The sequence below is a fragment of the Atta cephalotes genome (assembly GCF_000143395.1).
Source record: "Atta cephalotes unplaced genomic scaffold scaffold00009, whole genome shotgun sequence".
Lineage (NCBI taxonomy): Eukaryota > Metazoa > Arthropoda > Insecta > Hymenoptera > Formicidae > Atta > Atta cephalotes.
In genome coordinates this window covers 84,029-98,810 of record NW_012130073.1, presented here as the reverse complement: position 1 = coordinate 98,810, position 14,782 = coordinate 84,029, and the positions used below count along the sequence as shown (strand labels likewise).

The 14,782-nt window shown below is 33.2% G+C and overlaps 1 protein-coding gene across 1 annotated transcript in view; it reads left to right on the top strand.

Moving 5' to 3' along the window:
- The first annotated feature begins 7,276 nt into the window (after positions 1 to 7,276).
- Positions 7,277 to 14,782, top strand: part of LOC105627602 (sperm-associated antigen 6-like) — a 23,969-nt gene continuing 16,463 nt past the window's right edge. The window contains exons 1-8 of the mRNA XM_012208882.1: positions 7,277 to 7,301; positions 7,501 to 7,763; positions 9,584 to 9,794; positions 9,871 to 10,052; positions 11,769 to 11,942; positions 11,999 to 12,151; positions 12,375 to 12,524; positions 12,603 to 12,761. Coding sequence (XP_012064272.1) covers positions 7,277 to 7,301; positions 7,501 to 7,763; positions 9,584 to 9,794; positions 9,871 to 10,052; positions 11,769 to 11,942; positions 11,999 to 12,151; positions 12,375 to 12,524; positions 12,603 to 12,761 — 1,317 coding nt within the window. The remainder of the gene's footprint in view (positions 7,302 to 7,500; positions 7,764 to 9,583; positions 9,795 to 9,870; positions 10,053 to 11,768; positions 11,943 to 11,998; positions 12,152 to 12,374; positions 12,525 to 12,602; positions 12,762 to 14,782) is intronic.

The window sequence follows — 14,782 nt, the reverse complement described above, 5'->3', positions numbered from 1 at the left end:
TAGCGAANACGANACAGTAGTAACACGTATTACCGGAATACGCGGAAACGTAAGAGTTAACGTTAGCGTAAGTAAGTAGAGANAACGAGANAGTAGAGAGAGAGAGAGAGAGAGACACAAAAAGGAGCGCGACAGTCCCGCGCGCGCACGAGATAGGGATCTGGGATGAGAGTGAGCCAAGATCTGACGCGCGCGTGAGGGAAAGAGGGAGCGAGAGAGAGAAAGCGCGAGCACACATACAAGCTAACCTCACTCTCTCGCATGAAGCCTCCTCCTGTCCCTCACCAAAAATCAGCGCTATCGACACCACTGTTCTCCCTTCCACTGTCCCTACTACGTAGATAAGCGCGCGACGAATGGAAACGCATAGGCGCAGGCACGGCACACAAGGCACGCTCTTCGCTCTAGACCACTCTCGACTGTACGAGCAGTACGCATGAAAGACGTCAGAGTCTTATGAGATCATTTACGTGTGTGTACGTGTGTGTTGAAACGCGAGATCTCCTCAGAATGATGATTTGCGCCGAGGAAACGAAATAATGTCGCCTGTCTCATAAAATCTCTCATAGGTACTTCCGGAATGCACCACGCCACTCTCGCTCTCTCCCTCTCTCTCCCTCTCTCTCGTTCTCTCTGATCACTCGCGACAACTCGGTGACGAGCTTTCCTTTTTCACATGCCACACCTATCGCCCATTGCGCAGTTGATTGCTATTCCGACAGTGCATCACTACGGCCACGCATGGTTCGTTTTTATATCGCACACGCTTCGTGGAAAGGAGCGACGCGCGACGTGTGTACATATGAACATACATACACGTACTCCGGTCCGCGAACGGAGCAAACGGCAGAACACAAACACAAGCACTAAGCAGTCAGCACTGTCAGACACCAATTGCACATGCTGCCACACTCTCGACAGCTCTCAATGCGCTCAACTCCGGCGTGCAGTTAGCAACATTATATAGTACTATTATAGTGCTACACTTCTCTTTTCTCACCTTGAACACACGGACGAAAATCTATACTTCTTAGACTCTCTGAATCGAATAGTGTTTATTGCCAATATTTACAGTTCTCACTTCACGCAACCGCGATACGAAAGTCTTGAAGAGTCTGTGACGCGAACGGCGAAAGACATTGTATACGCATCATTGCGATACGCAAAGCAATATCTAGAACTTTACACTATATATAAATTCGAGCTTTGATACGATGAAAGAAAAAAAACTAAATACATCGATGATCGAAATTTAATGTATTGCATTAATCACAACTTGTTAGTCCAAGTCCAAGTAATCACACAGTTCAATAGAATAATTTTCAATAATTTAAAAAGCTCGTATCTACATCTACAATTGAAATTACGTTAAGATTGAATGGGATTCGACAGTTCAGATAAGAGTAAAAAACATCTCTTTATTCTGATTGGTCGAATCTAGTTATATTTTAGGATCTTTTCATGGATTTGTACATACAACGTTAAAAACAAGGGGAATCCACCAATCACGTATCTCACTTGAAAGATAATATGAGTTGCACTTTTTACACTCAACATCTTTGCTTTCCTCTCTTTTCAATACCCAATTTGTAGGAACACACTCACACATCTCTTCGGGAGCGTTTAGGATCTCTTTCACCAATTTTTGGTTAAATTAATCGACGATTAACTCGCAGAGGTGCCAACAATTTAAGATATCATTATGTCACCTCTCTCTTCCTCTTCTGTGTTTAGTTCTCATGTTGGCAATCGTGGTGATTGAGTTAAACATTGATTAGTGTTAATCGATGTTGGTGAAAGAAGTCATTATACTGGCCAGAGTCAGACTACGCATTGAAGAGTGAGGTTAAAAATTGAAAGATTGAAGTTTGACTAATCAGAACAAAAAGAACCAGAATTTCTTTGTCTTCATTGGTGAAATTTCAATCTTTAATCTTCAATCTCAATCTTCAATGCATAGTCCAATTCCGGCCTAACCATATGTACGTATGCCATATGCTGTCTGTTAGGGGCTCCGTATAACAAAAGGAACAGAAAACAGAGAATAAGAATTTCCATCTAGCAGAAAGTGTGTATTCTACCTTACATAAATTTTGATAGATTGAAATTCTTATTCTTTGTTTGCTGTTTCTTGTTCCTTTTATTGTGCGAAGTCCCTAAGAATTGACTAGGGCCGATTTCACCAAAAATTGTGAAGGCCAATCTTTATCTCTTTTTACTTAATGATATTGAGAGTACAAATTAGTTCGGTCCGTTTCCCTAAAGATGGCTGTTGTGAATGATTCATAGTGATAGCTGATTTTGACAACTTCAGAGAGATTAAACATCTGCTAATATTCAGTTTATATCGCTTTGAATTTCATACAAAAACCTTGATTTTTACTATATTTGAAATAATGTCGAATTTTGTGTTAACCAAGCAGCATTTGCGGGAGGTTTTGATTTTCTGCTTTAATTGGAAGAAAAGTGCGGCTGAAGCCGCACGAATGCTTATCGAAATTTATGGTGACACTGCTCCAACTGATAAATCATGTAGGAAATGGTTTCAACGTTTCAAGGATGGAGATTTCAGTGTTGAAAACAAGCCTCGCTCTGGACAGCCAAAAAAATTCGAAGACAAAGAATTAGAGGAATTACTAGAAGAAGATCAAAGTCAAATGCAAGAGGAGCTTGCAGAATCATTGGGGATAACTCAACAAGTCATTTCTGTGATTGAGAGCCATGGGAATGATTCAAAAACAAGGAAATTGGGTGTTTTATGAACTGAAATCGAGAGACGAAATTTAAAAGCGATTTTTCACTTGCGAACAGCTGATTCAAAGACAACAGAGAAAAGGTTTTGCATCGGATTGTGACTGGAGATGAGAAGTGGATATTCTATGACAATCCCAAGAAGAAAAAATACTACGCTAAGCCCGATCAATCGTTGCCATCGACCTCAACATCAACATCACGGCCGAACATTCATGATTCGAAGATCATGCTCTGTATCTGATGGGACCAAAAGTTTACTATGAGCTGCTGAAACCTGGCGATTCCATTACGGGCGATCGGTATCGGCTTTTGATTGACAATTGATTCGTTTGAACATTACGAGAAAAATGGCCAGAATACAAGCAAAGACATGATAAAGTTATTCTTCTTCATAACAACGTTCGGCCTCATGTCGCTAAAGTCGTAAAAAAATATTTGGAAACGCTTTAGAAATGGGATGTTTTACCGCATCCGCCGAATTCTCCGGACATTGCTTCTTCTAATTACTGGTTGTTCCGAAGGATGCAGCAAGTTACCGGTTCACTTCTTTCGTCGAAAATTGACTCTAAAATTGGATCGCCTCCAAAGACGAGTCATTTTTTCGAAATGAAATTCGAAAATTGCCTGAGAGATGGAAAAAAGTAAGGCAGCGATGGACAATACTTTAATTGATCTGTTCATTCATTTTGTTTTGAAATAAATGCATTTTTGAACGGACCGAACTAATTTGTATTCCCAATATAACGAGAAAGAAAGAATGAGAGGGATATTAGCCGTCTTTCACGGAACTCTTATTCCTTCCTCTCTCTCATTTTTGTCGACATTATCACTTCGATACGATTATTTAGACGAGCAGTCCATTCTCTATGCTTTGACTCCCACTAACTCCAATTAACCTAATCGGTCGATTAAGTGTCAATCGTGATTGGTCAATTTTGCTGAACAGCAAATACAATTGATCAATTCCAATGTAAAGATTGCAGCACAGACTTTTGTAACGTATAACACAGTGCATAAGTCCGGATCTAAAATTATAAATTATTAATGTTTTATAAGCCTTAAGTCATGAGATACTGACCAATTACAATCGAATGCGAGGAGAATAATTGATAATGATTCGTTCATTTCTTATGGTTTCAGGCTTAAAAATCTATTGTAGATCCGGAATAAGAATCAACTAAACAAAATCTTTTCTCTCCTTCCATTCCATGAAAAAGAAGAATTTCAATTGATTGATTCCCTTATGCATTATACATTATGTTATATAAAAGTCTGTGTTACGATCATAACAATCAATCAATTAAGGGCTGGTAATAGTCCGTAACCATAATTTGGTTTCCATAGCTGTAGTGACCATTACTGCAATTTGTTAAAGAATGATTTTAAATAGCCGGTATTTCGCTGTTATGGCCGCGATATAGTCATAAAGAAAGTTAATAATATAAATAAATTTTAAATTTAATAAAAAATATAGATTTGACCAACATGATAGTGTAAAATGTTCCTATGTGTGTAGAATGTCAATTCTGGAGCTAGCATGTGCTGCATTTGCGGACGCACCGTTAAATAAAAAAAATCAGAAAATAAGAACGCTATTGGAGTGTACATCCAATAAATAAAAAAAAAGGACATTTTTATCGTATCAGTGCCGAAATTATTCGACCAGAAAATCAAATCAGCATTGTTTATTTTCGTTTCTTTTGATTTTAAATCTTTCTTTAACAGATTAAAAGAAAAATTCTTTTTGCATTTGAATCCGTTGGTATTTTACATTTTTTCAATCTTTTGTACATTTTTCGTATCTTTCTGTGGCCGTAGGCCGGTAAAGATAAAGTTGAGTCAATTTTTCGGTTACGGCCAAAATCGACAAATTTTTCCCAGCTATTATAAACGGTAGTATGAGTTCCTATCTTCCAACTTTTACCGGCCCAAGTTAACGATTACGGCCTACTATTATAAATTGGCCCTAAGTAATTGGAATTGGTGAAATCGGCCCATAATCAGTATCTCCCTCTCTTCAAGTATTCCCCCTCTTAAGCCCGTTTCCAGTGTTTCTACAATTAAATACAAATAGATTAACTGAAACTTGATTCAACTTACACTTCATCTTTTTTTAATTCTATTAGAAAAAGAAGAGTAAGTTGAAATTAAAGTTAATTTACATTTGATAGAAATGGGTATTAGTCGAATAAGACCTAATTCCACAACTCACAGTTAACTTAAGGTCAACTATTAACCGAGGTTCAATTTACTCTTCGTCTTTTTCTAAGAACTAGAGTAGTTTCTCATCCCTTTCCAATTCTAGAATTGGAAAGAGACATGAATAAATTGAACCTCGGTTAATGCTGATTCTACAATGATTCGGTAGTTGGAAGTTTTAATCTTAATCGATGAAGTTGACCTTAGTCATATAAATTGGCTATTTGTCAATTTCACTGATAAGAGTTATATTCGTATTCATAGTCAGGCCTTAAATTTATCTTCAGATACTCTACGAAATTATTTCATTGGGTATTGAGCATCTAAAGATAAATTTAAGGAAGCCTGATGTACGAGATCTGACTATGAATAATACAGGAATACCGATTACTGACTCATTGTAGAATCAGTAAGACTTTAAACACATTAGGCACAGGCAATAGGCACAAAGAACAGGGAATAACGAGCTGTTCAATCAGAGCTCTGAGATATAATATTGAACTTACATACTAGAGCTCTGATTGGATAACTTATTATTCTCTGTTGCCTGTACCTATTATGTTTAAGCCTTAAAAGTTAATTATGAATTGTGAAACTGAGTCTTATAAGAGGGGAATATTTGACTGTGATTATGGTCAATTTTTTTACAGATATTATGACATATGGCTTATGGGCTTTCTACAATAAGTCATTAGTTATAATCAGAAGTCAGAAGCTAAAAATTAATTGTCAATAACAATCGTCAATTTTTAGCTTTTAACTTTTGATTTATGACTAATAACTTATTGTAGAAGGCTAAGGTTATAGCCAGTAACGCTCCATTCTATCATACACATAAGTTGACAGGGTTGTGTTTAGCAGAAGTTTTGCAACCATTTATAATTCTCTGCTGAAGTAGGATCATTCCTCTTGATCTAAAAGTATAATCCACTCAATGCGAAGAAAACTTTCAACAACGCAAAATAAACGTTCTGCTGAACGCAACCATTCAGTCTATTTGGTTACATGATATTTTCCCGAAAAACTAGACTGGAAAATGTTGGTACTTATAAAAACTTCTTGGCAACACGATTTTAATTTGTACAGATTAATAAGGGTGTGATTACGTATAGCGCGGTACAGAAACTAACTAATGCTACATGTAATCATACCCTAACACTGGTTTCCACCGAGTGTAATCCATATCCAGTAGCAACACTCAACGTTGGCACCTTTGATGTAAAGGGCTCCGCAGGGAACAGAGAACAGAGAATAAGAATTTCAACCTATCAGAAATCATGTATTGTGGAATACATAGTTTCTGATAGATTGAAATTCTTATTCTCTGTTCTCTGTTTCCTATTCCTTTTATTGTGCAGAGTCCCTAAATATTCTTAGGTCATATGATTCACTGCCATGTTGTGAAGTGTACACAGTAGAGTTATGATAGGACAGGGTCTTAAATTTGAATTTCTATTAAGTTTCTAATATGTCCGCCATATTTCTAAATGTACAAACCGATACATGCGCACTAAAAATTACAGATCACACAAAAAGTTTACTATCGCTACTGTGATTATACTGTGCCGAGGGTTTAAACCAGATCAGAATGTAAGAATCAACCAATTACATTCAATTGTTCGACTATAGGGGAAATATAATACAGGGGAATATTCGACTATAGTTGATTGGCTCTTACATTCTGATCCGGTTTAAACCCTCAGTGGAAACTAAGCCACTATTGAAGTAATCAGTCCATAAGTTTGTGGTATGGATTTATGGACTTATTACTTATTACTTCAATGGTTATTAATCCGCACAAATTAAAATTGTGTTAGGGGTTTTTATTAGTACCAACATTTTCCAGTCTAATTTTTCGGGTTTAACCGTCTGTTTGTGTTGCTTGCACTTTTTGCACTTAGCATCTTCGCTTTCTTTTTATTCAACGCCTGAATATATATTTATCAATTTTTAAGTGCAAAGATTTTTGGGGATTTCAAGCAACGCGAACTATTCTCTTATTCTCCTATTTAAGTATTCCAAAATTCACTGTCAGTGCTAAAATAACATATACATATGTGAAACACAATGGCTGTGTTCAGCAGACTCAATAGTTGAGTGAGCGCTCGCTGCTATTGTATTTTTCCAGATCTAAAATGCTGATTGGATGATCTAAAAAAATATACCAATAACAGCGAGTGCTCACTCAACTGCATGTAGAGTCCGCTGAACGCAGTCATTTAAACAGATGATGAGTTAAAGCTGTCAAAAGTTGTTCCACGATAGAATCATAAATCATATGATAATGATGCATAATACATTTGATATTTCTTAATAAATTAATATGACAGCTCGTTCAATCTTACAAGGTACACGCATATATTTATTGTTATTTTTATTTAATCAAATGTCTGAAACAATATATCTTTAAGTATAGACAAATACTTTGTTTCTCTGTATGTGAAAAATTAATAAATATTTATATAAAAATTATATTAAATATATACAGCTATATATAATTTTTATATTATTAACATTTTTCTTTTTTTTTTTTTTTCTTATTTGTAGTTTTCGATCAATATCAGAAGGCGCGATTGCTCTTTGTGCAATCCATTGCAGATTTAGCTTCAAAATCAAGCAACGTCGATTGTCTGGAAGCAGCAGGTGTCATTGATCTCTTACATCCTTTATTAGTTGATACTGTACCATCCATCCAACATCTGGCAGCAATTGCTCTAGGCAAACTAGCGAATCATAATCCTAGACTAGCGCATGCTATCATTAGAAAAGATGTATTGTCGCATTTGTTGCAACACATAGACAAACAAAATGTACGAACTTCTTAAATGTAAACATTTTGATAGTGATAGAGAATAAAATTAATCTGAATCGTTGTATTTCCTTGCTCAGAAAATTTTGACATACAGCAATCATCTTATTAATCTTTTATATATAATTTCCAGATTTCTCATTAAGGGGATGCTGAAGCCGCCTGTATTATCGATAAAGCTAACATTTTTATTCTTGTCCAATTAATTTTGTCCGTAGTAATTTCACAGAATAAAAATTTCTTTTCCACGATAAAAATATATATACTAATATGTACCTGGCGCTGTTGTATTACGTGTCCAAAGCTGGAAAAAATAAAAAATTACATTTTTTATCCATTTTATCTTCAACGTTGGTCGCCATATAGAGATAAAGAAATTTGTAATTTTTTATTTTTTTCAGCTTTGGACACGAAATACAACAGCGTCAGGTACATTAACATGTTTTAATCGTGAAAAAAGAATTTTTATTTTATAAGATTACTATGAAGAAAATTGGACGGTTAGAAAAAAAAACATTAAAAACGCTAGCTTTATCGGTAATACAGACAGCTCCAGCATTCCTTTAATTATTTATGCTACATTAATTACAAGGAATGGACGAAATAATATGAATACCTAGAAAATATACTATTTGCCTGTGACATAGATTATATTATTGGAATAGAGTTATACAATACTTAAACAACTATAATATAATAATATCCCTCACAGCACAAAATATTGCAACAATATTATTTTGAAAACGTGCAATATTTCATAAAACATTGTTACAATATTATAGCAATATTTCTATACCTGCAAAAATATTGCTGCAATATTTAGAGAAACATTGCATACGTGTTATTATAACTTATGTAATATTGCTATATACTTGCTATATACATTATGCAATATTTCAATAATTATTCCAGTTTTATTAATTGCTAACATATTATTGTGTTTAGTATCATATTTCAAAATACATACGATAAAGTTATGAACAAAAAATATTCTGGGACCTAGAAAGCATATTCAAAAAAGGTTGGGAATCTCTAGGAGACTCACTAACTCGATTTGCGTACTCCTTCTTATAAAATTCCTAGATGTTTTTTCCTTATGAAAAGCATATCCCTCTCATGGCGGAGCCACGTACTTATTTACTGAATTGTAATATTGCAATATATTCTACAAAATATTAAAGTTACAATATTTTGCAATATCGTTGCAATATTTCCAATAAAATATTAAAATTTCAATGTTGTAGCAATATTGCAGCAATTTTTATAATATTCAGCACTATTGAAATATTGCTATAATATTTCATGCTGGGGATTATTCTTTTAGTAATTTAGCAGAACACGTACCTTTAAATTGCTCATATAAATACATTGAAGGAGAAAATTTATTTGTCTCTACAAAATCATCTTCTACATATTATCCAAAATTTAAATATCTTTTCTGGCCAACGCAATCACCTGATTTAAATTTCATCAAATCATTGCAAATAGTTTTTAACAACAGAATGAGAAACAGGTTTCTTCCTGCAATATTTCTTAAGCGATTGGAAGATGTTCCGCCAGAAGAATGATACAACATTGCACTATTTAAGCATTAATGATTTTTCAAGCATTTTATGACTCTGTTCCAACAAGGATAAAATCAAGAAACGCAGTAGTCTTGACGCTAAGTCAAATGCAGTAATTTGTACTAACGATAAGAACAAATGCTAGGCCAAACAATAAAACGAGTAGTATATTTCTTCAATTGGTAACATTACTTTGTCCATCTTCTATATACTATAAAAGTATTTTTTAACTTTTAAATGAAATATATTGTCACAGAAATTTTACAAGAAAGCGGCGCTATTCGTTTTGCGGGCAATAGCCAAGCATTCACCGGAGCTGGCGTTAATAGTGGTACACAATGATGGCTTGCAGACTATAGTTAAATGCTTGGAGGATTTTGATCCTGGAATAAAAGAAGCAGCTGCTTGGGCATTAGGATATATCGCGAGACATAACAAGAATTTAGCTCAAGCGGCGGTGGATGCTAGTAAAATTATCATTAACGTTTTTTTCTGCAATAATTATTAATAAGGTATTTTACTGGTTAATCATATCTTCGTCAGACGCGATACCTCTTCTCGTATTGTGTCTCCAAGAACCTGAATTGTATATTAAACAAATTGGTGCATCAGCTATTAGCGACATAAGTAAACATAGCATTGAACTGGCGCAGATAGTAGTAGATGCTGGTGCAATTTTTTTCCTCGCGAAAACTCTGCAGTCCAACGTCGATGCCAAAGCAAAGGTAATCTAATACAAACATACAGCTTTGATCATAAAGTATAGCCCCCAAAAATATGATGTAAATTTCTATATTTAACAAACAATAAACTATAAGATGATTTTATTTAAAAAATAATATTTATTTTTATAACAATTTAAATGTATTGTTAGTTTTTTAATTTTTATTCCGCTATTATTCATTTGGAGAAATAAATTGAAGGTGTTTTATACCGGGATTACCTGTTTATAGGTAAAATATAATTTATATCTATACAAGATTGCAGGGCAATAACTAGTTATTATAATAAGTTAAAAATTAAATAAAAAGTTAATAACTTTTCAATTAATTAATTTCAAATGAATTAATTTCTAATTTAATTTATTAGTCAATAATAAACGGATTAATTTAATTACTTTTAAACATTAATTCATTTTTTCTTTTACTTTTTCTTTTTAAGTACCGACGAGATACTATATATTGATTTGTGTATAACCCAATAAAGTAAGGACCTGGACATAATGAAAGAATAAGAATTAATCACGGCACACTTAATCGGGTTTCATAATCTGTAGTTATAAAATTGACTAATCTCATAACTATATTTCTCTGAAAAAAATGGAATGAATGATTAGTTTCTAACTACGAATATTATTAAATTAATGTTCATTTCTACCAATATAGATTAATTTTAATCTTAATTTAACTTATCGTCACTTTTTCTAGTTCTAATGATGAGAAAAAGACAAAGGCCGGTATTCATAGTCGGACCTTATATTCAAGGCTATCTTAAGAAATCACGAACCAATCAGAACGTCGCATTAGTGTCTTAAGACATTATTTAAGACGGTCTTGAAATAAGAATCGACTATGAATACCGGCCATTCAAATATATAAGTTAAACCGAGATTAAAAATCTACATTAATGGAAACGGGCATAAGGTATAAACGTAATCAATGTCTATAATTTGTAGGAATTGTGCTTATAATTTAGACAGAAAACAATGAGAAGTAAGGATTAAATCACACCATGCACAATGGATACACAATAATAAGATATAAGATAACGTATAACATAAAAAATTAGAAGTAGGAGTTATGTAACATACAATGAATATAAATAAAATATGACTTCATAATTAATTATGTCTTTATTTTATAGGCGTGTTCTGATATACATTGCCAGTACTGAAAATCTACAATATATGTAACATGAACTATAAATTTTCAGTTACTGGCTGTGCATATCGGAACACGCCTATAAAATATAATTAATTATGAAGTCATATTTTAATGTATTATATTGTATGTTACATTTAACTCCTACTTCTAATTTTTATTTTTTTATATTTAAATTTATGTAATACAAAATCTTATAAATATTGCAATAATGTTGTAATATTATAGCAATGTTGCTGCATTATTACAGTGTCTTCTTTCTTATTCCTCCACTGTGCGCAAAACCTAATATATCTTACGTTAATATTGCTGCAACATTACGTATCAATATTTTTAAAACGGACATTTTTACATTGCTGCAATGTTGCTGAAATATTGCAGCAATATTTCGCAATATTTTGCAATGTTGCAATCTTGCAATGAAATATTTTTGCAATATTTCTCTATTGTATGGATATATATTCTATTTTTTTGCGTAAACAATACATCCTACTTATGATCAAAGCAATATATTAAACATATCGAAATATTGACACTTGAATATAATTGTAATGTCTGTAGCGTCAAGTATTATTAGCGCTGAGCAGCATAGCTAAACATTCTGCAGATTTAGCGGAAGCTGTGATCGAGGCAGAGATCTTTCAGGACATTTTGGCACACATGGCGCATCCGGATGAGAATGTCAGTAAAATCGCGGCGATTTTAACTAGGGAGATCTGCAAACATACGTTTGAGGTAAAAGATGTTGTAATACCTTTTCATTCAGCTTATATATAACGCAATTTTCACAGTTGGCGCAGCTTGTAGTAAACAATGGAGGTATCGCTGCGCTTATCGAATTAATTAGCACTTCAAAATCGGCGACCAGATTACCGGCAATTATGGCGCTTGGTTACATTGCTGGTCATTCTGATCAACTGGCTGTGGCTATAATAAGATCTGAAGTATCAATCAAATGCAAGTAATAGCCCGCTAAACACGAAGTAACAATAACATCAGTGTTATCATTTCCTATTCTGTAGTTAATGTAGTTGTCATGTACACGTTTTATGTTATATTTATATTATTAAATAAGAAATTGTAATATTGATATAATGTTATTATTGTTACTTTGTGCTTAACGGGAGACTATTTTTGTACTGTATATAACAGATTCGTGTTACTCAGGGCATCGTGCAATTAGCAGTTATATTACAAGAGGAAACGGACGATCATATTCTCGCAGTGACCGTCTGGGCTATTGGACAAATTGGCAAATACACGACCGAACATGCAAAAGCAGTTGCGATCGCAAATCTATTATCTAAATTATTGGAGGTATTTAGTTATTCTTTCCACATTTTAATTAATATCTTATAATTAATATTTTTGATTTTACAATTACGATTTCATTAGCTGTACAATGATCCGATAAGTTCCGAGGATCTCAAGGCAAAATGTTATACAGCACTAAAACAAATTCTGCAAAATTGTATGTATATTGAGGCTCTTGAATCCCTATTGCATGACGTGCCTCCTAACATCCTGAAATATGTATTGGGACAGTTCAGCAAGGTAAGATTTTATAATTCAATCGAGAATCTATGGTGAAATTTTTTTCTAAAAATATTTTATATAATCTTCTAGAATTCTTAAATAATTATCGAAATTTTTCACAAATTTCTGGATAATTTTATAATTTTTTAGAAAAATTCCTCAGATCTTTACAAATTGTAACACCAAAAGTGAGAGAGAAATTTTTGAGAAAGTCTTCTAAAGTTCTTTATACATGTATATATGCATGAATTCTGATATTCTAAAATTTTTAAGATTATTTCTCATTTTATAATTTTTAAAGAAAACTTATAAATCTAAAGTTTAAGGTATTTTCTTTTTCAGAAATTTAAAATATAAAAATTTCTTAAAAATATAAAATATGAAATAAAAATATAAAATATGAATATTTTTTCACCGGGGAAGACTAATCGTGAAAACGCTTTACATTTAATAATATGACAAAAGAAACGGTGATATAACCGCAAATTTTTTAAACATAATATGAATAACTAAGTGTAAAAACTCTCGAAATTGTCAACAATTTGATATAAGTAAGGAAGTTTTAACGCGGTAGTGAAAGTTTAACGCGGTTAATGATGGCAATTAATATTTGACTTCTGAATACCGAGTTTATTTAGATATTTCGATTCCTCTTCGATCATCTTATTCAGTATATATATAAGGTATGTTCTGATATACAGTACTGGCAGTATTGAAAAATTGTTCCGCTATCACTATGCGCTACGTCTAATTCCCTCAATGACATCATAAATAATAGATATATTGTCACTGCGACTACTGCGGCTTTCGAGGTGAGTTACAGTGCAATATGGCCTCGCTTAAAGAAGCACAACGCGTCGAAATATTCAATCCAGGAAATAAAAAAATATATACATTATATTTAACTGCAGAAAAGATGCACATATATATTCATTTTATTGAAAATGATTCTTAAATTTCACATCTGAATATGTATTCATTAACTGTATTCATATAATTTTTAACACGAAATCAAACTGTTTGAATTGGTGAATCCATAATTAGTTCATCTTCTTTGGAAGAACTATCGCTGCTGTTTTCATTCAAAATTTATTGACAATTTAATACGTTTAGCTATGTCTATTTACACTACTGCCACTCTATTGCAAAGCCGTTCCGAAATACGACATTACAGTAATGCTGGCAGTATCATAATTTTGGAACGGCTGTGCACTGTTGTGACATCATGATGGTTGCACTGTCAGTAAGAGGGGAATACATAATAATGGAATAAAGGATTGTTCATTGGCACAACAGATAGAATGCTCCTTTACCCCTGGAACTCTCTTTATGAAACTCTCGCATGAAACTATGTGTATTGGCAAACTTTACAGCGAATAGTTATAAAAATGGCTTATACATATATAAGTTTTTAAACTAGAGAGAAACCTGAGAGAAGACATGACGGCCCAAACCTGTAACTGCAAAATACTTCCGCGCACTACTGCTCTCTGACAAAATGGATGTAAACTACATAGTAACGTCCACTTTTCAAGGTTGGAGATGATAAATCGATATTTGATTCAAATAATCGTGTGTATATGTAGCACAATTATTTGATTCAAATAATCGTGTGTATATGTAGCACAATTATATTGGTTAAACAAATTTAATCGATTCCAATTCTTTAATCTCTTTTTATCTATTTCCAATAATACATATCTTTTAAATTTTAAACATATACTGTAGGCGTAAAGTGCGTTTTGAAATAATTTAAAAGTGGGCCTTATTTAGTGGCCTTATTCGCAGCTCAGATAGCTTATACTAAGACCTTACGTACTATGGAGGGAATATTATTACAGCATAAATATTGAGATTTTAACCTATACCGTGTATTTTAGTGTAAAGTCTTAAACACAATGCGAAGGAATAGCGATAGCGATAGGAATAACACGATATACTACTACTACTAATAAAACTACTACGTAGTAATATACTACTTACTACTAGTATATAGTAGTAGTTAGTTCTTACTTACTCTACGTACTCTACTCTTACCT